Genomic DNA, 25,251 nt, shown 5'->3' with positions numbered 1-25,251 from the left:
CTAATTTCTTCTTGTGATTCTGCTGCAGATTTGTCCCCCTCCCCACCACAATCCAACACACTTTTCAACAGTGGCTCTGCATGTGAAAGTCAGTTTATTACACAGATGTCGGGTAAGGAAAAATTAAAAGGAAAAATATATATATATTTTTTTAAAAGGGCACTGAAGCTGCCGATTTTCTCTTTAATACTGGCAAATCTTTAAATATTACGAAAGCCTTCAGAAGTGAGGATTGTTGGAACGATTGAAGTAGCAGGGAGAGATTCCAAATGGTCTTGCTTGAAATTCAACCCCCAGGCAGAGACCCCGGCACCACCGGTTGGCCCAGGAGACACTAGCCTCCAACTGCAAGAACCAGTGCCCTAAGGTTGCATACCGCCCACCCTCACCCAGAGCTTGGTGAGCCCTGTGATGCTCATACACCAAGGAAAATGCTGACCATCGACTCTCAATACCTAGTGCTAAAGTATACAGGCGTTTGCAAAACCCTCACTGTATGTAAATAGAAGATAATGTAATGTAAAGCAACCCAAGAAATAATGTAAATATTGCTCATTCAGTAACAAACAAAAAAAACACGCCTCCACCAGCTGACTGGGCATAAAGCACCATCAATAATGTGCTTCAGGCAGCCACTGGGGTATATTTAATCATGGACTGGGGGAGCAGAAAAACTTGGGTTCTAATACTCTATGCTGCAACTAGCTCACCCGCCAACATGCTGTGCAATTTGATTTCCTACCAACATGGTAGGTTTGACCCTCAATAGCAATAATTGGGCTGGTTTGCTCCTGATTGGCTTCTAATTGGGAAGCAGACTTGGCTTTTAAGCCAGAGCACCAATGGAAAATGTAGTGTGAAGTTCTGTGTTTCAACTCACTGCCAATTATTCTCATTATGCCACTGGAACAGTCATTTTCACATCAAAGAAGTCATTTGCCACCAGTAAGCCCAGAAATATTAAACAGAGACTGTCAAACATTAAATATCCTTAAAATAGTTGATATTCCATTTTGGGTAGACAACAGAAAGAACCTAATTTTAATATTCAGCGCCAAGTTTATTACTGCAGACTGATTCAGATGGGCAAAAATACATTTTACAAACAAATACAGCAACTGTAAAGACTTGTTTCTTTGAAAGTATTCTTGGGATGGGGGTGATGCTGGCAAGGCCACATTTATTGCTCATTCTTAGTTGCCCTGACAGGTTGGTAAAAGGCCTCCTTGAGCTACTGCAGTCTGTGCAGTGATAGCGCTCCCATGATGGGAGATTGGGAATTCCAGGATAGTGACCCAAAAGTGTAAAATCAGGTGCATGACTTTCAGGGGAACTTGGAAGTGATGGGATGCCCACGACTTTGCTGGTTTTGTCCTTCTTTGTGGTAGAGGTCGGGTAGAGGAAAGTGCTGTCGTCACCATGACACTTTGTTGCAGTGCATCCTGCACAAACTGCAACCACAGTTTGCCAGTGATGGAGGAAGTGGATATGGAGTCCAGTACCAAAGTGTTGATCAAGCAAACTGCTCTGTCCTAGATAGAGTTAACCTTCTTGAGAGTTGTTGCAGTTAAACCCGTCCAAGCGAGCATTCCATCACACTCCTGACTTGAGCCTTGTAGATTTTGGAGAGGCTTTACGGGGTCAGAAGGCAAGAGTATCCAGTCTTTGCCTGCTCTTGTTGTCACTGTGTTGTGCCTGGTCAGTTCAGCTTCTGATCAAATTGACCCCCCAACATGGTGATGATGGGGGACTGGTTGATGGTGGTGCTAGTGAAGGTCAGGAGGAGGGGATTGGGCTATTTCTTGTTGGAGATAGTCATTCACTAGCAATTATGTGGCACAAATGTTGCATTGACACTTGCAGCCCAACCTGGACGTTGTTCAAGCCCCATTGTAGGAATGGCCTCCTTAAGAGTCATGAATGGAACTGAATACTGATAACAACAGCCCCACTCTAGACCTTATGATGGAAGGGAGGTCATCGATGAAGCAACTGTAAATGGCTGGCTGAGGACACTATTCTTTTGGCTGAAGACGCATGCGAACACTTCATCTTGGTCTTTTGTCCTTGTGTTACTTCACTCCACCATGGTTGTGGATGACGATGTTCAAGAAACCTTCTCCAGTTAGTGGCTTGATTGTCCACCATTCTCAAATGGATGTGGAGGCGTTAGAGACCTTTCTCTGATCTGTTGAATGTGGGTCTGCTTAGCTCTGTCTATAGCCTACTGCTTTTGGTATTTAGCATTCACTGTTCTAATGAAGATCAACGGAAGCTCGAGGAACAGCATCTCGTTTTTCAATTAGGCACTTTACAGCATTCCGGACTCAATACTGAGTTCAACAATTTCAGATCATAACCACTGCTCCCATTTTTTCGGACAGCAGCTGTTGGTAATGATTCTGCTGTTGTCATTTGCACCTCCTCAAGACCCAACTTGTGTGTCTTTTCTTGTCCCATTACCATCCCTTTTGCCATTTAATCTCTCCTGCCTTCCACCCTATCATAGACCTTCCCTTTTGTTCTTTCCTCCCCTCCCCACTTTCCCTGCCTCTATACCTGCTTAAAACCTGTTACATCTCTTAACTTTTTCCAGTTCTGATGAAAGGTCACCAAACTGAAACAATAACTCTGTTTCTCTCTCCACAGATGCTGCCTGACCTGCTGAGCATTTCCAGCCTTTGCTGTTTTTATTTCAGGTAGCCCTGGGTTGTAGCTTTGCAAGGCTGGTGCCTCATCCTAAAAGTATGCCTGATGCTGTGCCTGACATGCTCTCCCATGCTCTGCAGTGAACCAGGGCTAGTCTCCTGGTTTGAGAAAGTTGGAGCAGTGGGGGAACTGCTGCTGTTCCTAGAGGCCCACAGAACCAAGTGAATGTTTAGTTTTGGGCTGCTAGATCTGTCCTTAATCTGTCCCACTTAGAATGGCAGTAGTGCCACACTACATGATGGAGGATGTCCCCCATTGTGGAGAGGAGTCGCTACCTTCACTAGGACTGTGCGGCAGTCATTCCTAGTAGCTGTTGCTCTACTAGCCCTCTGCCTTTTATCAGGGCGGGGGAAGGAAGAAAAGAGATGATGTTTTCTGCCCAAAGTATGCTCGTCAATGGAATACTTGTCCACTTTGGACACCCAGGGTCAGTGTTAAGCACGCAGGTCAAGCACAGAATGGATTAGATAGAGCAAGACTCCATCTACTGTCCCCAAATATCTGCCTTGACCCCAATTCCACCAACACTAGCATGAATATTTCCATTTCCAACACCAACTTCAAGCGAGTTTGCAAATTTTTCCTAATTACATGTAGTGACTCGTAAACACAGGGAACTGGAGTTGAGATTGACCAAGCTCATTTACTTACATTCACTCCACACAAACAGCAAAGTATATAACAGTCACACGTTTCCTTCAAGTGTCCTTCCCTATTCCTTTAGCCACCGGTTTGCACTCTGCTCTTTTCTGCTGTATGTACTGTTCTCTGCAAATGGTTCATTTAATAAACTTACATAAAAATGTTAAGAGGCCATTTAATTGGCTAATTAGCTCATGGGGGTTGGCCAACAGAATAATCATTCCATTCTATTGGACACTCAGTCCATAATATCGTGAGCAGAATGGTCAATAGAACACTCTTCATTGATTTCTACCAGCTTTTTGAAGGTTCAGCTGTCACCCTCCAAAATCCTCAAAAGGATTGAGGCCATTGCTATGACTAGGCATCACGTTAAATCATTTTTTAAGTACTATTAAACAAGGCTGAGGCATAAACATCAAAGCAGTCATTCTATGTGAGTCCACATTTTATCAAACGTTCAATAGACATGCAACAAGCAAAGAATCATTTTAGACACAAGTAGGTAAAGTACGCAAGATATTTTAAAAACCCTTCAGAGCTTCTTGTGTGTATGAGATCCTGCCATCTCTTATTGATCTGTCTGGAGCATGAATCTGGTCAAAAAGTATTTCTTCTGCTTTTCCCATTTTCTTTCTAGTTTCCCCAGCTGGTTTAATGTTCTCTCCCCCACCCTCACACTGCCAGGTAACCTGTGCTGCAGTCCTACATTACTTTTTAAGGGGATGTTTCTACTTGTGGGGGAGACCAAAAACTAGGGGTCATAAATATAAGATAGTCACTAATAACTCCAATAGAAAATTCAGGAGAAACTTCTTTACTCAGAGAGCGGTGGGAATGTATAACTCGCTACCACAAGGAGTAGATGAGGCGAATAGCAGAGATGCTTTTAAGGGGAAGCTAGAACATGAGGGAGAAAGGATAGAAGGATATGCTGATAGGGTTAGGGAATCAAGGGATATGAGGAAGGGCGGGAAAGTGGGTTTGAGGTAGAAGATCCGCCATGACGGAGCAGGCTCGAGGGGCTGTATGGCCTACTCCTGCTCCTATTTCTTAGGTTCTTATGAGGAGGCTCGTGTGGAGCATAAACACCGGCGTAGACCAGTTGGGCCGAATGGTCTGTTTCTGTGATGTACATTCTATGTAATATATCAAATGCTTCAGATTAATCTCCAGATGATATACTGGAAACACTCATTTCTAAGTTTTACTTCATGTGGAAATTTAGGTGAGAGTCTAGGACCGGCAGCAGGGATTATCAAATGTCGATACAGTAGGTGGGAAACGAGAGACAATTAGATTCAGTCTGAGGACTGCAGCACAGGCTGCACTTGGCACCCTCGTTTTACAATTACCCACAATTTAAAATTGCTCTCATCGTTTCTTCTCTCATTTACAAGAAAAAAGGTAGTAATATTGAGTGCCTGTGCTCATCACTAGCACTTCCAACTTTGTTTTTTTTAGCTAGGTGGAAAATGCACTTTCTGACCCAGAATGGATTGGATGGATTTTGTCATTTACCCAGACCAGTGGCATTTTTCCAGGGAAGGCAAAGCAAAAATATAAGACCATTCACATCACCTTTGTACAAACATTTTTACTGTCATATAATCATAAACTGATGAGGTCCAAAGACTGATTCAACCAGCCTTCCACTTGAAGTCATGGCAGAACAGATTTTTAAAAAAACTAAATAAATCAAATGTTATGACTCATCAACATCTAGCAGCGTCTACAATGTAATTTTAGTGTTTGAAACAGCATTGTGACTGGTTGAATACTGTGCTTTGAAGGAGCAGGGTCCCAGCTGAACACAGTTGAAAATACCTTTCCAAGTTATTGTTTAGCAATTAGTTCCTTCAACAGTCCGCCACTGATTAATAGTTGGGAATTGAAGAAACATTAATAACTTCAATTTTCCATGAACAGGGGAAGGAAAAACAAAGATAACCTTTGTATTTGTACTTCTCACTCATTACAGACATCTATAGAACCCTATTATTAAACTGAAAGCGAGACCCAATACTCGTTTAGCCACTATATTTGTAAAGAGAAGAAAACAACTTTTATGCAGAACAAGATAAACTGGAAGTTACACATTTCAAGTTATAAATCACTGTTCACTGAGTATTCAGTACTCAGGGTTACCTGGTCACACAAGAATCTAAATTTACATTGGATATACAATTTTATATCATTCTCTAGGTTTCTGTACTCAATGCAGTTAAAGCACAGCTGACGTTTATGTCAGGATCTATGGTTTTGGTATTCATAACTTATACTGTTAAAAATCTAATTTAAATGGATTTGAAGGCATTAGAATTACATTGGCTAGTCTTTTGTATCCTCCAAGTTATCAGAAAGAAAAAAAGTCTGTTTATTATATACTTACTATCGCTTATATATGCTAAAAACTTAGCCATATTGTTGCTCAAAGCACAAGAACAACCCAGTTGTGTCTACAATTCAGTAAAATTGAAGTTTATTAACTATTCATGGAAGAAAAATCTGTAACCATTTGACAGGTCAAATGAACCAAAACTACCAGAATCAGTCCAAACAAGTTTGTTGTTTTATGAAAGAGGTGACAGTATAAGTATCTAGTATGAAAGACCAACCCTTACCTGATCTGGCTCCAGTCCCATGTCAGATAAAGCAGACAAGAAAAACATTTTTGCTGGCTTGCCTACAACTTCTGCTTCAATATCACAGGCATACTGGGAGGAGGAATGAAAATCAAATCAAATTCACACGTACTTCTTGAGAGAGAAGAATGCAGATTTACATTAAAGTCAATGAAGGATATCTGGTAAAGAAAGAGCGGTAATAAAGTTGTGGATTATTTAAACACTTCATTTGCTAAATGTGCAACAGGTAATAAGTGACTGCTGTGATGACTGAATGAATAAATATTTGTGCTGCAAGTTATTTTGATGCATTTTTCATTCTTTTTTGGGCAAAGCAATAACATTACATCACAAATCGGGTCACTGTGCATTTTTTTGTTCGGAAACTTGATCAGAAATGTCATGCCGATAAATCATTTGATCAGGGTAATGATGCTTCTAACTACAGATGTCATGTATAGCAAAGGCAGGTCACGTTATGTCTCATGTATCACAGATGCAAATGGAAGTACAAAAAGGAAGCCTCCCAGTTTTTACCCTTTTTATCCTGATATTCAATCCATTTGTAGGTGTGGCTTTTCTTATAATCATCTCAGTTTATAAGTTGTTCAATAACTCAAATGTCAATTAAATTAAAAAGTACTTAATGTTGTTTCTGGCAAGACCATTCACATCAGTGCTAGTGCTTAAGGCTATATTATGTAATTCAATATGCATCCAGCAGAGGGAGCCTAGTTCTGGGGGTGATGTTATGACTAATTTGGCAAACTCTTGGCTGAGATGTATCGGAGCAATAAGTTAGACAATGGGCTACTGAAGGAATGAGTAAATATGCTGATCTTGTGAAAGAGATGGTTTCTCCAATCTTATTAAAACCTAGTTACACACACACCACACCACAATGTTATGTTCTTGAATTAGGCTGATCAGTTTATTTTCAAGTATGAAAAGTTCAAAAATCACAAGTGATAAACCCAAAAATGTAAAACTCTGCTGCTCCTTTGAGCCACCTTCATGGAAATTTATCCAAGCAAGTCAGCCTCCATACTCTCACCTCTTCAGTTCTATTGCTGATGCTAAGCTCCCTCCCCTCCCCCACACACAAAGCTGCTCCTTTCCATGATGGCTACCCCAGAGTTGCACATATCTACTTTTTGTAGGAAGTGTATGGATACTGCCCTATTTGTGTAGTGACAGCTTCTTTCTGTTAAGACAGTCCTGTACTTTCTCCCCTCTCCTCCCATGCTCTTCCTGTGCTTCAGAAGCCCCAATGGCTTCCTGGCAAGCAGGTTTCAACATGGCATAGAAAGCTGCAGATTCCAGTCCTGACATACTACAAATCAACTCCATTAATACACTGAACGAACAATACTGTTTAAAACCCCATCAGATTTATGGGCAGAGAACTTTTGGTCTATTTTATTTCCCATAATCACGATCTACTAACTAAATACTACCCTTGGATCTTCCGGATGCCACAAAGTGCCACTTGTTCAGCATTTCAGATTAAAGCTTGAAGCGAGATGCTACCAGTTGGATACACATCTGGATCGCCTGAAGAAAGCTTGCAGTTCAAGTTGCAGAGTTATAGTTATAGCACAAAATGCTCGTTGCATTGAATTTCCATCATTTATATTCCAGACACCAGTTGGGTCTCAAGTACATTCTGCTCCATTCACATGTATTACATATTGCTCGTCTGTTCTGGGTTCCTTCTAAGAAAGGCGTCTCATCAACAAGCAGAACGGCTGCCATCTGGTAAGACGTGCAGCTGCTCCTCTGAATATGACTGTTTCCTGGGATTGAGTTCTGTCCAACTCCAAGTTTTACTCAGTTAACTTTGACAGCTAAAGTTCACTCTACCTTTATTATTAGGTACATTCACCCAAGTTTTTAATGAAGCTGCAACTGCAATTCCCAATAGTCCAAGGAATAGTGCACGCATACACAAACATTGACTGTCCTAATACAACACATCCCCTTTTACATAAATTAAATGGTGCTCCAATTAAGACTCTCCCACTGGGAGTTTATCTAGGAGTAGCTGAGCTGCACAGATTAGGAAAGTGCTTGATTCCATTCTCAGTCTGTGCTGAGTGAGCTGACCTCAGTCAAGATGGTGGCAGGGGTGCTACTGTGTTGGGTGAGGGGGTGGTGGGGGGGGGGGGGCGCGCAGGGTGGACAAGAAAGAGAGAAAAGAGGAAAACCCAGGGCTTCTACTTCTGACTGCTATGCACATCTCTGGATGTCAGCTGTGGACACAATTGGGTTATATTGCGATGCACCCTACAGTTAAATAGCTTGGCAAACCTCACACATGAACAAAGGCACTTGGCAGAGGTACTGGAGGGCATCTTTGAAACCATACCTCAAAAGTTTCACCACACTGGGGAAGAGACAATTTGTAAGAAGCCCAACAAGAAAAAAATGTACATTTCAAAAACGATATAACATAGAGAAACATAGAGATAGGAACAGGAGTAGGCCATTCGGCCCTTCGAGCCTGCTCCGCCATTCAATGAGATCATGGCTGATCTTCGTCTGAGATCATAGCTGATCTTACCAGTTCAGTACCCCGTCCCCGCCTTTTCTCCGTAACCCTTAATCCCCTTAGCCTTCAGAAATATATCCAATTCTCTCTTGAAAATATTTATTGAATTAGCCTTCACAGCCCTCTGTGGCAGGGAATTCCACAGGCTCACCACTCTTTGAGTGAAGAAATTCTTCCTCATCTCTGTTTTAAATGATTTGCCCGCTATTTTTAGACTGTGGCCCCTGGTTCTGTGCTCCCCGGCCATTGGAAACATTCTCTCTGAATTCAGCCTGTCCAGGCCTGCCATAATTTTATATGTTTCGATGAGATCCCCTCTCAATCTTCTAAACTCCAGTGAGTACAAGCCCAAACTATTTAATCTCTCTTCGTAGGTCATTCCCGCCATTCCAGGTATCAGCCTGGTGAATCGCCGTTGCACTCTTTCCATGGCAAGAACATCCTTCCGCAGATGGGGCGACCAAAACTGTACACAATACTCCAGATGCGGTCTCACCAGCACCTTGTACAGCTGTAGTAAGGTATCCCTATTCCTATACTCGAACCCCCTTGATATGAAGGCCAACATACCATTTGCCTTCTTAATCGCCTGTTGCACCTGCATGCTCTCCTTCAGTGACTGGTGCACAAGAACACCCAGGTCCCTCTGCACTTCCCCATCTCCCAATCTATTGCCATTTAGATAATAATCTACCCTCCTGTTTTTACCCCCAAAGTGGATAACCTCGCATTTATCCACATTATAGTGCATCTGCCACGTATCCGCCCATTCCCCCAACCTGTCCAAATCGCACTGTAGCCTCCTGACATCCTCATCAGAGCCCACCCCTCCTCCTAGTTTAGTGTCGTCAGCGAATTTGGAAATATTGCATCCAATTCCCTGATCCAGATCATTTATATATATTGTGAACAGCTGGGGTCCCAGGACAGATCCTTGCGGCACCCCGCTGGTCACTGCCTGCCACTCCGAAAACGAGCCGTTTATTCCAACTCTCTGTTTTCTATCCGCCAGCCAGTTCTCTATCCACGTTAATACTTTGCCCCCAATTCCATGAGCCTTAATTTTGCATGATAATCTTTTGTGTGGAACCTTATCGAAGGCTTTCTGGAAGTCAAGGTACACCACATCCACTGGCTCTCCCCCATCTATTTTACCAGTTACATCCTCAAAAAATTCCAGCAGATTAGTCAAACACGATTTACCCTTTGTAAATCCATGTTGACTCTGTCCGATCCTTTCCCCATTTGTCAAGTGCTCCGCTATTTTATCCTTAATAATGGACTCTAGCATTTTGCCCACAACCGATGTAAGGCTTACTGGTCTATAATTCCCTGCTTTCTCTCTACCCCCCTTTTTAAATATTGGGGTAACATTAGCTACCCTCCAATCCACGGGTACTGTTCCCGAGTCAATGGAGTTCCGGAAGATGATCCTTAGAGCATCTGCTATCTCCAGGGCCACCTCCTTAAGTACCCTAGGATGTAGTTTATCAGGCCCCGGGGATTTGTCGGCCTTCAGTCCCCTCAACTTACCCAACACCATATCCCTAGAGATACTAATTTCTGTCAGCTCCTCCCTCTCATTAGTCCCTATGTTTGCCGATATTCCTGGGAGGTTATTTGTGTCCTCCTTTGTGAATACAGAACCAAAGTATGAGTTTAATTGGTCTGCCATTTCCTTATTCTCCATTATATATTCTCCCGAATCGGACTGCAAGGGACCGACTTGGGATTTTACCAGTCTTTTCCTCCTGATATACCGATAAAAGCTTTTGCAGTCTGTCTTTATGTTTGCTGCAAGTTTACTTTCGTATTCTATTTTCCCCTTCCTGATTAATCCCTTTGTCCTCTTTTGCTGTATCCTGTACTGCCCCCAATCTTCCGGTCTGGTGCTTTTTTTTGCCAGTTGATATGCCCTTTTTTTTGATTTTATGCTGTCCCTAATTTCCCTCGTTATCCACGGTTGAGTCACCTTTTTAGGTTTATTTTTATGCCAAACCGGTATAAACATGTTCTGGAATTCTTCCATTCTATCTTTGAATGCTTGCCATTGTCTATCCACTGTCAATCCCCCCAGAACACCACCCAATCAATCTTACCCAATTCCCGTCTCATACCCTCGTAATTCCCTTTATTTAAGTTCTGGACCTTAGTCTCTGATTCAATTTCCTCACTCTCCATCTCGACTGAGAGCTCGATCATATTATGATCGCTCTGACCCAAGGGGCCTCGTACAAGAAGATTGCTGATAAGTCCCTTCTCATTGCACAATACCCAGTCTAAAATGGCCTGATCTCGAGTCGGCTCCTCGACATATTGGTCCAGATAACCGTCCCGAAAACATTCCAGGAATTCCTCCTCCTCAGAATTTTTACTAATTTGGGTAGTCCAATCAATATGTAAATTAAAGTCACCCATGATGACAGCTGTGCTCTTATCGCACGCTTCTCTAATTTCCCTTTTTATGCCTTCCCTCACCTCCATATTACTATTTGGAGGCCTATATATCACACCCACTAACGTTTTCCTCCCCTTGCTATTTCTCATTTCTACCCATACAGATTCCGTTTCATCCGAGTTAATATCCTTCCTTTCCATTGCATTAATCCCCTCCTTTACCAGCAATGCTACCCCACCTCCCCTACCTTTTTGCCGATCCTTCCTAAATATTGTATATCCCTGGATGTTAAGTTCCCAGCCTTGCCCACCCTGCAGCCACGTTTCTGTAATCCCAATCAAATCATACTTGTTTACCTCTATTTCCACAACTAATTCATCCACCTTGTTCCTAATGCTTCTAGCATTAAGATACAAAGCCTTCAGGCTTGCTTTTTTCACACTCTCATTATGAATTAGTTTGGCCCTTTGTGTTTCTCTCCTTTGCTTATTAACACGTGCATTAAGAACATTCTTATTCAACTACAGAAATAAGCCTCAAATTTTAAAAGAGCTTTTAATGAAGTCAAGGTTTTGCAATCGCATTACTAGAAACTAATATCTATTGGCCAATCAGAAACTTGTATTTTTTTTTCCCGATAGTGATCACGACACTGGAAAAAAATCAAAATCTCAGAGTAAGCTAGAGTTGCCAACTCTGGTTGGAGGTATTCCTGGAGGGATCATCACATGACCTCCCTCCTCCCACCCCGTCTAAATACTGAACATTTTAGAAGATTTGAGTAGAGACTTTTCTGGGAATTTACAGGACACTGTCCATTTTTCATATTTTGTATGTACATTTTCTAATTTTGGAGTTTTCAAAATGTTACATATATGCCTGCTTCCACTTGGTGACCTAGGTACATTTTAATCTATAAATACTAGAACACTAATCAAAAAATGTAGCATTTGAGGTGTAATATTACATTAGCCAATGCAGTAATATTCTCAGAATAGAAAGGAAGATTTAGTATAAAAATTCTTAGTACCTCTAAGGCCTTCATGTAAACTCCAACATCAAGTTTCATCCCATCTGTTTCCTTATAATATCGCCTGGAGTATGGAAACATTAAGAAATGTAGAGATAAGTATATTCAAAAATATATAGAAGGCCTCTTTGCAAGACAGTCTTTTGAAGGCATACAGAAAGCTTGGCTATAGCATCCAGCATGTTAAAGAGGGCAACTTGTGTAGTTTCCCCATTAGTGAAGAAACTGAATAATAGGTCACAGCCGTAATGGATATAATCAGATAGCAAGCATTATAGTGAGGGTCTGCGGGACCAACACACTTCAATCTTACAGACCTCATTAAAGAGGGGATTTTTTTTTTGACAGCAGAAAATAATTCCTTCTGATTGTTTTAGCTCCAATATGGAGCTAGTCCCAGCTGAGACACAATGGGCCAAATGGCCTCCTCTTGTATGTTAGTACTTGCACATTTAAAAAAAAATGAAACTGATCAAACATTTCATTGCCAATATGAAGAGCAAAACATATTGTTCTGTAAAGTCTTTCAAAATAATCCTTAATTAGAGACAAAAACATTAGGAGAATCTGTAGATTAATGAAGAGGGGATAAAATATTAAATGGCTCTCGATCTATTGCAAGCTAAAATAAATTTCAAAAAATAATAATTCATATTGTCCTCTCACTTAAATGTAATTCACCTTCACTCAAGCAGATAATGTCAGCTGAGTGACAGAATTATTGAGCAAATCATTTTTTCAGAACTATTTCTGCTCCACGCCAGATGGACTGCATTAAGATCTCCGACAGCAGATGAGAAATGCGCAACATGGTCGGACATGGTTTTATGGTTTATCTTTCTGCCATTTTCAATTATACACCAAAGCCTCTCTCTCAAATGACCACTTGACCTCTGCTTGAGCAACCATTAACCTTCCATAGGCTAGCGTAAGCAGCTTAATTTTCTGACACTGGCATGACCGGAGAAATTACACTGCCAATTCCATATCCCATCTAAAATAGATGCTGAATGTAAATCAATACATTTACAGCAGTCTCCTTGAGTAATGCTGTCATGCTGGCATAACTTTTTAACTTCTCATTTTCTGACTAAAGTATAGATCTGCCTTGCCAATTTTGACTTCATTCTGGAGTCACATTGTATTTTTATCAATCTAGATGAATACCGTATCCATGTGTGCACAAACATTATTTCTCTACTGACTGATTTTAAAGTTGATGATTATGTTCGTGCCTATGATAATGGAATTTTGAATCATGCATTTTGTTTTAATGAAAACTTTCCACAAATGAATATTTCTGTGGGCAACTGTACACCCCTTCTTGTAATTTTTCTCCCCTTTTTTCCTTGTCCTCCTGGCTTGACAACTTGCAGCTGACTGGGTAGACACAGATCTTGTTTGCGGGTTGCTGCCGACACTCTCTAACTGGCCACTAGGAGGTGCCAGGGAGCACACAGGTATGACATTTCCCTTCCCTACTGTTGAGGGGAATTCCACACTTCACTCAGCGCAGTCTTGCTTGCAAGCCACAGACCAATAACCGAGCAGATCGTGACTTCAACCTGCATCCGTCCTTGCTCTGCGGCACTGATTTTTGATGCATTAATGCTCCGTCCCTTTCTGCACATCATTTTATGCATTTGAATACATCGTTGAAGCCCTTGTGCAGGAAAAAAGAAAAAAGACTTGCATTTATATAGCGCCATTCATGACCACCGGACGTCCCAAAGCACTTTACAGCCAATGAAGTACTTTTTTTTGACATGTAGCCACTGTTGTAATGTAGGAAACGCGGCAGCCAATTTGCGCACAGCAAACTCCAACAAACAGCAATGTGATAATGACCAGATAACCTGTTTTTTAGTGATGTTGATTGAAGGATAAATATTGGCCAGAACACTGAGGATAACGCTCCTGCTCTTCTTCAATACAAGAACATAAGAAACAGGAGCAGGAGTAGGCCATACGGACCCTTGAGCCTGCTCCGCCATTCAATAAGATCATGGCTGATAATCAACCTCAACTTCACACCTGCCTGATCTCCATATCCCTTTATTCCTTAGAGTCCAAAAATCTATCTATCTCAGTCTTGAATATACTCAAAGACTCAACATCCACAGCCCTCTGGGGCAGAGAATTCCAAAGATTCACAACCCTCTGAGTGAAGAAATTCCTCCTCATCTCGGTCTTAAATGGCCTACCCCTTATCCTGAGACTATGCCCCCTAGTTCTAGACACTCCAGCCAGGGGAAACAGCCTCTCAGCATCTACCCTGTCAATCCCCTTCAGAATCTTGTATGTTTCAATGAGATCACCTCTCATTCTTCTAAACTCCAGAGAGTATAGGCCCATTCTACACAATCTCTCATCATAGGACAGCCCTCTCATCCCAGGAATCAATCTAGTGAACCTTCGTGGCACCGCCTCCAAGGCAAGTATATCCTTCCTTAGATAAGGAGACCTAAACTGTGCACAGTACTCCAGGTGTGGTCTCACCAAGGCTCTGTACAATTGTAGCAAGACTTCCTTACTCTTATACTCCAACCCCCTTGCAATAAAGGCCAACATTCCATTTGCCTTCCTTATTGCTTGCTGTACCTGTATGCTAGCTTTCTGTTTCTTGCACGAGAACACCCAAATCTCTCTGAACACCAACATTTGAAAGTTTCTCACGATTTAAAAAATATTCTGTTTTTCTATTCTTCCTACAAAGTGAATAACCTCACATTTCCCTACATTATACTCCATCTGCCACCTTGCTGCCCACTCACTCAGTCTATCTATATCCCTTTGCAGACTCTGTGTTCTCCTCACAGCTTACTGTCCCACCTAGCTTTGTATCATCAGCAAACTTGAATACATTACACTCGGTCCCTTTAATCAAGGTCGTTAATATAGATTGTAAATAGCTGAGGCCCCAGCACTAATCCTTGCGGCACCCCTGCCAACCTGAAAAAGACCCGTTTATCCCTACTTTCTGTTTTCTGTCCGTTAACCAATCCTCTATCCATGCTACTATATTATCCCCAACCCCATGAGCCCTTGTCTTGTGTAATAACCTTTTATGTGGCACCTTATCGAATGCCTTTTGGAAATCCAAATATACTACATCCACTGGTTCCCCTTTATCTACCCTGCTAGTTACATCCTCAAAAAACTCGAATAAATTTGTCAAACACAATTTCCCTTTCATAAAACCATGTTGATTCTGCCTAATCGTGTTATGATTTTCTAAGTGCCCTGATACCACCATTTTCCCAACGACTGATGTCAGGTTAACTGGCCTGTAGTTCCCGGTTTTCTCTTTTCCCTCCTTTCTTGAATGGCGGTGTTACATTTGCTACCTTCCAATCCGCTGGGACCATTCTAGAATCTAGGGAATTTTGGAAGATCAAAATCAATGAATCCACTATCTCTGCAGCCACCTCTTTTAGAACCCTAGGATGTAGGCCGTCAGGTCCAGGGGATTTGCCGGCTTTTATTCCCATTAGTTTCTCTAGTACTTTTTTTCTACTTATATTAATTACGTTAAGGTCCTCACCCTCATTAGACCCTTGGTTTCCCACCATTTTTGTTATGCTTTTTGTGTCTTCAACTATGAAGACAGATACAAAATATTTGTTTAATGTTTCTGCCATTTCCTTATTCCCCATAATAATTTCTCCTGCCTCAGCCTCTAAGGTACCAACGTTTACTTTTGCTACTCTCTTCCTTTTTACATACTTGTAGAAGCTCTTACAATCTGTTTTTATATTTCTTGCTCTCATATTCTATTTTTTCTCATCAATTTTTTGGTCATCCTTTGCTGGTTTCTGAAACTCTCCAATCCTCAGACTTGCTACTAGTCTTCACAACATTATAAGCTTCTTCTTTCAATCTAATGCTATCCTTAACTTCTTTAGTTAGCCACAGATGGATCACTTTTCCCGTGGAGTTTCTGTTTCTCAATAGAATGTATTTTTGTTGAGAATTATGAAATATTTCTTTAAATGCTAGCCACTGCTTATCTACCGCCATACCTTTTGTTGTGTATGTGCCTTTAAGAGAAGAACTGATTCTATACTGCAGTACCGGCAGTGACCACCCCTGTATATAAAGCCATAGCAGGCTTCTGTATTTCAGTCTTAAGTTACCCTCTGTTCAAGTAAATACCTGTTTTATTGTTCTCCTGCAGTCCGTGTATTATTTATATACTCAGACATTACACTGGCGACGGGCAGATTCGAACTCACCTGCAGTACTGCATCACCTCACGGGGATCTTTTACCCGAAGAGAAGCTTCTTGGAGGTCGAAGTCAGAACGGCGCGCGTCGACCGCGGGCAACCGCCCAGGGATCCATCGGAGAGTTGCAGGGGAGGCTGTGGAGAGCTGGGCCTGGCTCCCCAGTCGAGGTGTTCCAGCAAGTCGTGCTGGTAGCAGGTAGTGCGCTGACCCTTCTGGACTGCGGCGGGCTCGGGCTCGATCGAGCGGCTCTGCAAAGGGGCCGTGCAGCGTTGTCGGGAGGGAGAGAGAGAGAGAGAAGGTGGAGCGCACAGGGCGCGGTCGGTGCTCAAGAACAGGGCAGCGTGGAGAGGATAGAACGCGGGGGAGGAAAAGTGATACGTGCCGAAGTCGCGGGTCGCCGCCATTACCCTGTAGAACGCTAGGAGCAGCGTGGCAGCAAGGGGAAGAAGGAAAAGCATGGGAGGCGCCATTTTATTACATTGGGGAAGAAGGAAAAGCGCGGGAGGCGCCATTTTATTCCATTGGGGAAGAAGAAAAAGCGCGGGAGGCGCCATTTTAAATCACTCAAGATGCCGAAGAGTGGCAGTATCACTGCTTTCGACAACGAGGTAGAAGACTGGACCACGTATGTGGAAAGAATTGAAGTGTGCTGCAAGGCAAATGAGGTGGCCAATGGAAAGAAGGCGTCAGTATTATTAAATTTGATGGGCGCGAGAACGTACGGCCTATTGCGGAATTTAATTACCCCAGCTAAACCAATGGAGAAAAGTTTTGAAGAGATTGTTAATATCTTACAGGAACACCTAAAGATTCAAGTTCCATAAAAGAAACCAGCACAAAGATGAGAGCAATGCTGACTATCTTACAGAACTACGCAAGTTATCGAAGCACTGCCAGTTCGGAGCAGGACTGGCAGACACCTTGCGGGATAAGTTTGTCTGTGGGCTCCAGAGTGAAGGAACCCAGAAACGACTACTTTCGGAAAAGGACCTGACGCTAGAACAGGCTTTCAGTGTGGCAGTATCCTATGAAGCAGCAGCACGGGGAGCTGCGGAAATACAACAGAAACCACAGGAATACAGCGCTAACGAAATGGCGTATGGAGCAGAAAAGTGCTATCGCTGCGGCAGAACAACCCATGATCAGAAGGACTGCTGGGTTAAGGACAAAGTATGCAGGCAATGTGGGAAAATGGGACACATAGCAAGAGTCTGCAGGTCAGGAAAGAAAACCAACACTACAAGAGCTACTAAGGAAAAGTACAAGAAAGTAAAGAAATTGACAGACAGTAGTTCAGAAGATCAGGAGAGTGATAAGGACTCCGGGAGCAGGAGACTAAGTTGTCTAAAGTTACACAACGTGATCGCAAAGGAGGATCACCGAACCATTTGGATCACCCTCATGATAGCAGGGTCCCCAGCAAAGATGGAATTGGACACAGGATCAGCCCTAACTGTCATGAATCGACGAGACTATGAGCGGCTATTCTCACACATACCCTTGAAGGACACGTCCATTGTATTGAAGATATACACGGGACAAAAAGTCTACCCCAGAGGAAAAATAAGGGTGCCAGTTGAATACAACGGCAAGGAAACACAGAAACTGTATCTATATATACACTACCAGATGGAGGACCACCATTATTGGGACGTGAATGGATCCGAAAAATACAATTGGATTGGCATTCCATTCAGGCGCTAACTGTGACTGATAAAATGGGTGATGACGTCACACCTGGACGACTGTCAAAAATTCTAACTGACGCGAAAGAGGTGTTCCAACAAGGACTTGGGACTCTAAAAGGAGTAACGGCAATGATAAAAATCGAAGATAACGCAAACCCAAAATTTTTTTAAGGCCAGACCGGTACCTTACGCGATCCGCCCAGCCGTTGAAGCAGAGCTGGAGAGTCTGGAGCATTCGGGTGTGCTGTCCAAGGTGGACTGGAGCGAGTGGGCCACACCCATCGCTCCTGTAATGAAGAAATCATTGAGCAGCACGCCTGGGGAACCAAAGAAGGTTCGCATCTGTGGGGACTTCAAGGTAACTGTGAACCCAGTCCTGCACACAGTACAATATCCACTTCCACGGATAGAAGATATTTTCGCCTCACTATCTGGAGGGAAATGCTTTACAAAGATTGATCTGGCACAAGCGTATCTACAAATGGAGGTGGAAGAAGCGTCTAGGAAATACCTCACGATAAACACTCACAAAGGCCTTTACCAGTACAATCAACTGGTATTCGGGGTAGCATCAGCCCCGGCTATTTGGCAGAGGGCGATGGAACAAGTCCTGCAAGGGATCCCGGGGACCCAGTGTTATTTGGATGACATCCTGGTGACGGGCGAAAATGACAGTGAACACCTTGCCAACCTGGAGCAGGTGCTCACGAGATTACAGGAATATGGGCTACGAGCCAACCGCCCCAAACGCGAGTTCTTCAGGAGACAAATCTCGTATTGTGGCCACATGATTGATGAGGAAGGGTTGCATAAGTCGCCGGACAAGATTGAGGCTGTAGTCAAGGCTCCAGCACCGGAAAATGTGTCGCAACTGAGGTCGTTCCTCGGGTTGGTGAACTACTACCATAGGTTCTTGCCGAATTTATCCACAATTCTGCACCCACTGAATGCCCTACTGCAAACTGGAGTAACATGGAAATGGAGTGATGAGTGTAAGCGTGCCTTTCAGAAATGTAAATGCCTAATCACTTCAAAAGAAGTATTGGCCCACTACAATCCAACACTACCGATTCGGTTAGCATGTGATGCGTCTCCCTACGGCATCGGAGCGGAGCTGTCATACAAATTCCCTGACGGTTCAGAGAGGCCAATAGCCTTTGCGTCGCGCTCGTTAACCTCGGCCGAGCGTAACTACGCCCAGATTGACAGGGAGGCCCTCAGCCTGGTGTGGGGGGGTGAAGAAGTTCAATCACTATCTGCACGGGCAGAAATTCACCCTACTGACTGATCATCAGCCCCTGGTCTCCATTTTTAACCCAAAGAAGGGCGCAACGGCTGCAAAGATGGTCCCTTTTTCTAGGGGCACATCAGTATGACATAGAGTACAAGGGTACGAAACAGCATGGAAACACTGATGGGCTGTCGCGCCTACCGTTGCCTACGGTAGAGGAAGCTCCTGCAGTGGACCCTGTTGAGATATTCCATGCGACCATTGTCGAATGTCTACCTGTTACAAACTCAAGTATAGAGAAGGAAACCCGAAATGACCCGACACTCTCGGGTCTATGATTTGACGGTGAAGGGATGGCCAGCACATGGCGACTCACTGTTGCCAGCATTCTCGCCAAGGAGAGAACAGCTGTCAGTGTGCCGGGGGACCTTGATGTGTGGATCCAGAGTGGTAATTCCACCCAAGTTGAGAGATAGACTGCTCAATGAGCTTCATGAGGGTCATCTGGGAGGGGTAAAAATGAAGAGCCTAGCCAGGGCGTTTGTGTGGTGGCCGGGAATCGATAAAGAAATCGAGGATATGACCAAGAGATGCACAGGATGCCAGAAGGTCCAAAACGCTCCACCACAGGCCCCGCTACATCCATGGGAGTGGCCCTCATCTCCATGGCAACGGGTACACATTGATTTTGCTGGTCCATTTATGGACTCAAATGTTCCTAATCACTGTGGACGCCCATTCGAAATGGCCAGAGGTCATCAAAATGTCCTCCACCACCACGGAGAAAACTATTGCAGTCCTACGGGCCATCTTCGCCAGGAATGGCTTGCCAGAACAGATTTGCTCCGACAATGGGCCACAGTTTGTGTCAGAGGATTTACGGAGGTTTCTGAGGAATAATGGGGTGAAGCATTACACATCTGCCCCATATCATCCAGCCACAAATGGATTGGCTGAGAGGTTTGTTCAGACCTTTAAAAAGGCCATAAAGGCAATGCATAATGACGACATACCACTGTTGAAACGGATTCTTTTGGTCCTCAATCTGGTTCAGTACAAACACTGAGTCGAATACTGGTTGAGTTCAACAGTTTTTATTCCGTCATCCCAGGAGACTTACTCTGATACAGCACAGTCCTGACTCCAGAAGAGTCCGACAGGTTAAACCAGAGCAAGCAATCTTTCATACAGTGTGCCACATTATTATACTTGCATTTGAGAAGACATTAACACATCGTACAGTCTGCACCAATCCCGAGCTGTACACGTATACATTTAATTTGATTTCCTGGCCTGGCAGTATGAAACAAAGAAGTCACATTTCACTGAATGGTTTATAGTTAAGTAAATATCCTGGTAATGGTTTCATGATCACCTAATCATTATGGTAATGCGTTTGCAATCATGGTAATGTGTTTTCTGATCGCCTATTGTCTGTATAACCTCTGCACTCCGCCCTACACTGTTTCCACCAGCAAGGTGTGACATCGTGGGTGCCAGCCATATTAGCAGCCACAGATCAGTTTAGCTTCTTTTATTTTACTTCCTGCTGCCTTCACAGTTTCTTGAGTTAACATGATCATTTCTTACAATATGCAAGTGACTCAGTGATGTCGACATTTCACCACCATTTTATGCTGACAGGATCCTCCATTTTAGATTGACAGGGTCCTTGGCTATGCGAAGCGAGTTGTTACCATATTTTGCATTCTCTATCCTCACCACTACAACACAAAGGTGGATAATTTCTTGTTTGCTTACCGGAATGCGACACATGCAGTCACCAACCAAGCTCCAGCCATAATGTTCTTCAACCGAAGGCTAAGATGTCGCCTGGATTTGCGCAAACCAAACATAAGACGAGATGTTGAGGATAAGCAATTCCAGCACATAAATGAGAAGCCAACCAGGAGCTTCAAGATAGGGCAACCAGTCTTGGCCCGTGACTACCGAACAGAAAAATGGCAGCCAGGAACGATATGGACACAGCAGGGACCACTAATGTACACAGTGGACGTTGGAGAGAGCATCGTGAGATGCCATGCTGACCAGATTCTAGAGTCACAGGAACAAGCCAAACCCATACCACGAGCAGGTGCACCTGGTAATCAACCCGAAGTACAGATTGCGTCTACCTCAGAAGCAGTGGTATTGGAAGCTGACGAACCAACCAATGACAATGAGCCAGAATCAACTCCGCCGCAAGAACAGGTTACTCGAGAAAGGCGCTATCCAGTCAGGATCAGGAAGCCTCCTCAAAGACTGAACTTATAAATGATTATTTCAGTTGATGTATATAGTACAGAGAAAATTGTAATTGTAATTAGTTATTATTTAGTTGTTAAATGAATGTTATGTACTGTTTATCTAAAAGGGGAGGAATTGTTGTGTATGTGCCTTTAAGAGAAGAACTGATTCTATACTGCAGTACCGGCAGTGACCACCCCTGTATATAAAGCCATAGCAGGCTTCTGTATTTCAGTCTTAAGTTACCTGTTTTATTGTTCTCCTGCAGTCCGTGTATTATTTATACTCGGACATTACACCTTTTAATCTTTTTTTTTCAATCTACCTTAGCCAACTCACCCCTCATACCTATGTAATTGGCTTTATGTAAGTTTAAGACTCTAGTTTCGGACTTAGGCAAGTCACTCTCAAACTTAATGTGAAATTCTATCATATTATCACAGAAATCACAGAAACCCCACAGTGCAGATAGAGGCCATTTCGGCCCATCGAGCCTGCACTGACACATATCCCACCCGATCCCCGTAACCCCTACACCAACACATATCCCACCCTATCCCCGTAACCCCACGTATTTAATCCCCTTAACACTAAGTGTCAATTTATCATAGCCAATCAACCTAACCCGCACATCTTTGGACTGTGGGAGGAAACCGGAGCACCCGGAGAAAACCCACGCAAACACGGGGAGAATGTGCAAACTCCACACAGACAGTCGCCCAAGGCCGGATTTGAACCCGGGTCCCTGGTGCTGTGAGGCAACAGTGCTAACCACTATGCCACCGTGCTGCCTACTCTGATCACTCTGCCCCAGAGGATCCTTTACTATAAGATTGCTAGTTAACCCTGTCTCATTACACAATGTAAGATCTAAAATAGACTGTTCCCTGGTTGGTTCCATGATGTATTGTTCTAGGAAACTGTCCCAAATGCATTCAATGAACTCATCCTCCACACTACCTTTGCCAATTTGATTTGTCCAGTCTATATGAAGATTAAAGTCCCCCACAATTATTGCATTACCTTTGTTACATGCTCCTCCTATTTCTTGATTAATATTCTGTCCAATGGTACAGTTAGTTAGGGGGCCTATATACTACTCCCACCAATGTTTTCTGCCCCTTGTTATTCCTTATCTCCACCCATACTGATTCTACTTCCTGATATTTTGAGCCGAGATCCTTTCTCTCTACTGTCCTTATGTCATCCTCTATTATCAGGGCTACCCCCCCTTCTTTTCCATTCTGCCTGTCTTTTGAGAACATCAAGTACCCTGGAACATTTAGTTCCCAACCTTGGCCACCTTGCAACCACGTCTCTGTAATGGCTGTTAGATCAAACCCATTTATCCCTATTTGTGCCACTAGTTCATCTATCTTGTTACGAATGCTTCATGCATTTAGATAAAGAGCCTTTCATTTAAATTTTTTACCATTATTCCCTGCTTTGACCTTATTCTCTGCTGCACTGCTATCGTTAAACTCTCTGTCCCTTCTTGTCACACTCTGCTTATTTTTACCCAAATCGCTACACTGCTCTATTGCCTTGACCTTTCTCTTTTGATTTCTAAATTTCCCCTCACCTGACCCCTCCCCCCTCCTTTTTTTTAAAGTTTAAAGCCCTATCTACAGCCCTAGTTATTCAATTCACCAGGACGCTGGTCCCAGCCTGGTTTAAATGGAGCCCGTCCCAACAAAACAGCCCCCTCTTTCCCCAGTACTGGTGCCTGGGCCCTATGAATTGAAACCCCTTCTTCCCACACCACTCAGCCACGCATTTAACTCCCTGATCTGCTTGACTTTATGCCAATTTGCGCGTGGCTCAGGTAGTAATCCAGAGATTATTACTTTTGACGTTCTGCTTTTTAATTTTGACCCTAGCTCCTCAAACTCGCTCAGCAGAACCTCATTCTTAGTTCTACCTATGTCGTTGGTTCCTACATGGACCACAGCAACTGGATCCTCCCCATTCCACTCCAAGTTCTTCTCCAGCCGCGAGGAATTATCCTTAACCCTGGCACCGGGCAGGCAACACAGCCTTCGGGGCTCTCTTTCGCAGCTGCAGAGAACAGTGTCTAGCCCCCTGACTATACTTTCCCCTACCATTACCACATTCCTTCCTTCTCCCCCCCACTTGTATGGCCCCCTGTACCACGGTGCCGTGGTCAGTTTGCCCATCTTCCCTGCAGTCCTTTTCCTCATCCATACAGGTTAGCAAGTACCTCATACCTGTTGGACAAGGTCAAGGGCTGAGACTCCTCCATCATTACATCCTGGGTCCCCATACCTGCCTGACTCGCAGTCAAACCTTCCTGTCCATGACCACTGACGAACTCTAAAGTACTACTTAACCTAAAGGGTGTGACTGCCTCCTGGAACAAAGTGTCTAGGTAACTCTCCCCCTCCCTGATGCATCACAATGTCTGCAGCTCGTACTCCAGTTCAACAATTCTGTGCCGAAGTTCCTCGAGTTGCAGACACTTACTGCAGATGTGGTTGCTCGGGATCTCGATGCTCTCCACAGACTCCCACATATGCAGTTACAACACACCACCTGCCCTGCCATCTCTAACTTTGTTTTATTTATTAATTAATTAGTTAAAGCTTTTATTCAATCGATATTTTAGTTTTATTGTTTGGTTATTTTACCTAGTTTAAGTTATTAATTTACTAAGTACTGGCAAGTTACAGTTTTTCAATTCTTAATTTAACCCCCTTCCCTAACTTAAGAGAGCAAAAAAAGCTGTAATACTCACCAACCAATCACCTACCTGCTCTCCTCTGATGTCACTCTTTGATTTTTATTTTTGTTTTTGAATTGGAGCCTTGCGTTGCTGCTGCTTTAATTCAGGTCCGCTCTCGGGCCGCCCTTTATTCTCGCACTGCTGCCATTGCTTTAATTCAGGTCTGCTCTCGGGCCGCCCTTTATCCTCGCACCGCTGCCACTGCTTTAATTCAGGTCCGCTCTCGGGCCGCCCTTTATCCTCGCACTGCTGCTGCTGCCGCTGCTTTAATTCAGGTCTGCTCTCGGGCCGCCCTTTATCCTTGCACTGCTGCTGCTGCCGCTGCTTTAATTCAGGTCCGCTCTCGGGCCGCCCTTTATCCTCGCACCGCTGCCACTGCTTTAATTCAGGTCCGCTCTCGGGCCGCCCTTTATCCTCGCACCGCTGCCACTGCTTTAATTCAGGTCCGCTCTCGGGCCGCCCTTTATCCTCGCACCGCTGCCACTGCTTTAATTCAGGTCCGCTCTCGGGCCGCCCTTTATCCTCGCACCGCTGCCACTGCTTTAATTCAGGTCCGCTCTCGGGCCGCCCTTTATCCTCGCACCGCTGCTACTGCTTTAATTCAGGTCCGCTCTCGGGCCACCCTTTATCCTCACACCGCTGCTACTGCTTTAGTGCCATGGGATCTTTTACATGCACCTGCCAGAGCAGACGGGGCCTCGGTTTAACAAGTCCAAAAGACAGCACCTCCGACAGTGCAGCACTTCCTCAGTGCTGCACTGGTGTGTCAGCCTAGAATTTTGTGCTCAAGTCCCTGGAGTGAGACTTGAACCCACAACCTTCTGACTCAGAGGCTAAAGTGCTACCAACTAAGCCAGGACACAAAGTTGTATTAGTTTTGTCATTTTCTAATGTTATATTGACAAGATTTGTATTTTAATTCGGGATGCAAGAAAAATATTGTTATTTCCCAGTCTCTGTGACCTTCCCATTTTCATACTGCCTTCCTATTGGGAGCAGCAATGTTTGAACAATGGTGGTACTTCCCCTCATCAAAACTAGAGCTTTCTCCCAACTTTTATTCACAATCTGCTCACAATCTCATGCAGTTTCCATAGGTTCACCCACAGTTTTCACGATCAGAAATTCACCCCCATTGGCAGAACACGCAAGGGTTT

General features: G+C 43.7%; 1 protein-coding gene across 4 annotated transcripts in view; it reads right to left on the bottom strand.

Annotated features, from left to right (window-relative positions):
* lhpp (phospholysine phosphohistidine inorganic pyrophosphate phosphatase) overlaps nucleotides 1-25,251 on the bottom strand; it is a 195,936-nt gene that overhangs the window by 104,882 nt on the left and 65,803 nt on the right. For 3 of the 4 annotated variants that reach the window (XM_085994624.1, XM_085994625.1, XM_085994623.1), the window contains exons 4-5: nucleotides 11,958-12,021; nucleotides 5,976-6,068 (exon numbers count right to left, since the gene is read on the bottom strand). In XM_085994624.1, the coding sequence (XP_085850750.1) occupies nucleotides 5,976-6,068; nucleotides 11,958-12,021 (157 nt within the window). The remainder of the gene's footprint in view (nucleotides 1-5,975; nucleotides 6,069-11,957; nucleotides 12,022-25,251) is intronic. The other variant, XM_085994626.1, reaches the window with a different exon arrangement.

Source organism: Somniosus microcephalus, chromosome 8, assembly GCF_052327205.1.
Source record: "Somniosus microcephalus isolate GS21.2 chromosome 8, FLI_Smic_1.0, whole genome shotgun sequence".
NCBI lineage: Eukaryota > Metazoa > Chordata > Chondrichthyes > Squaliformes > Somniosidae > Somniosus > Somniosus microcephalus.
This window is presented reverse-complemented; position numbering and strand designations above follow the sequence as displayed.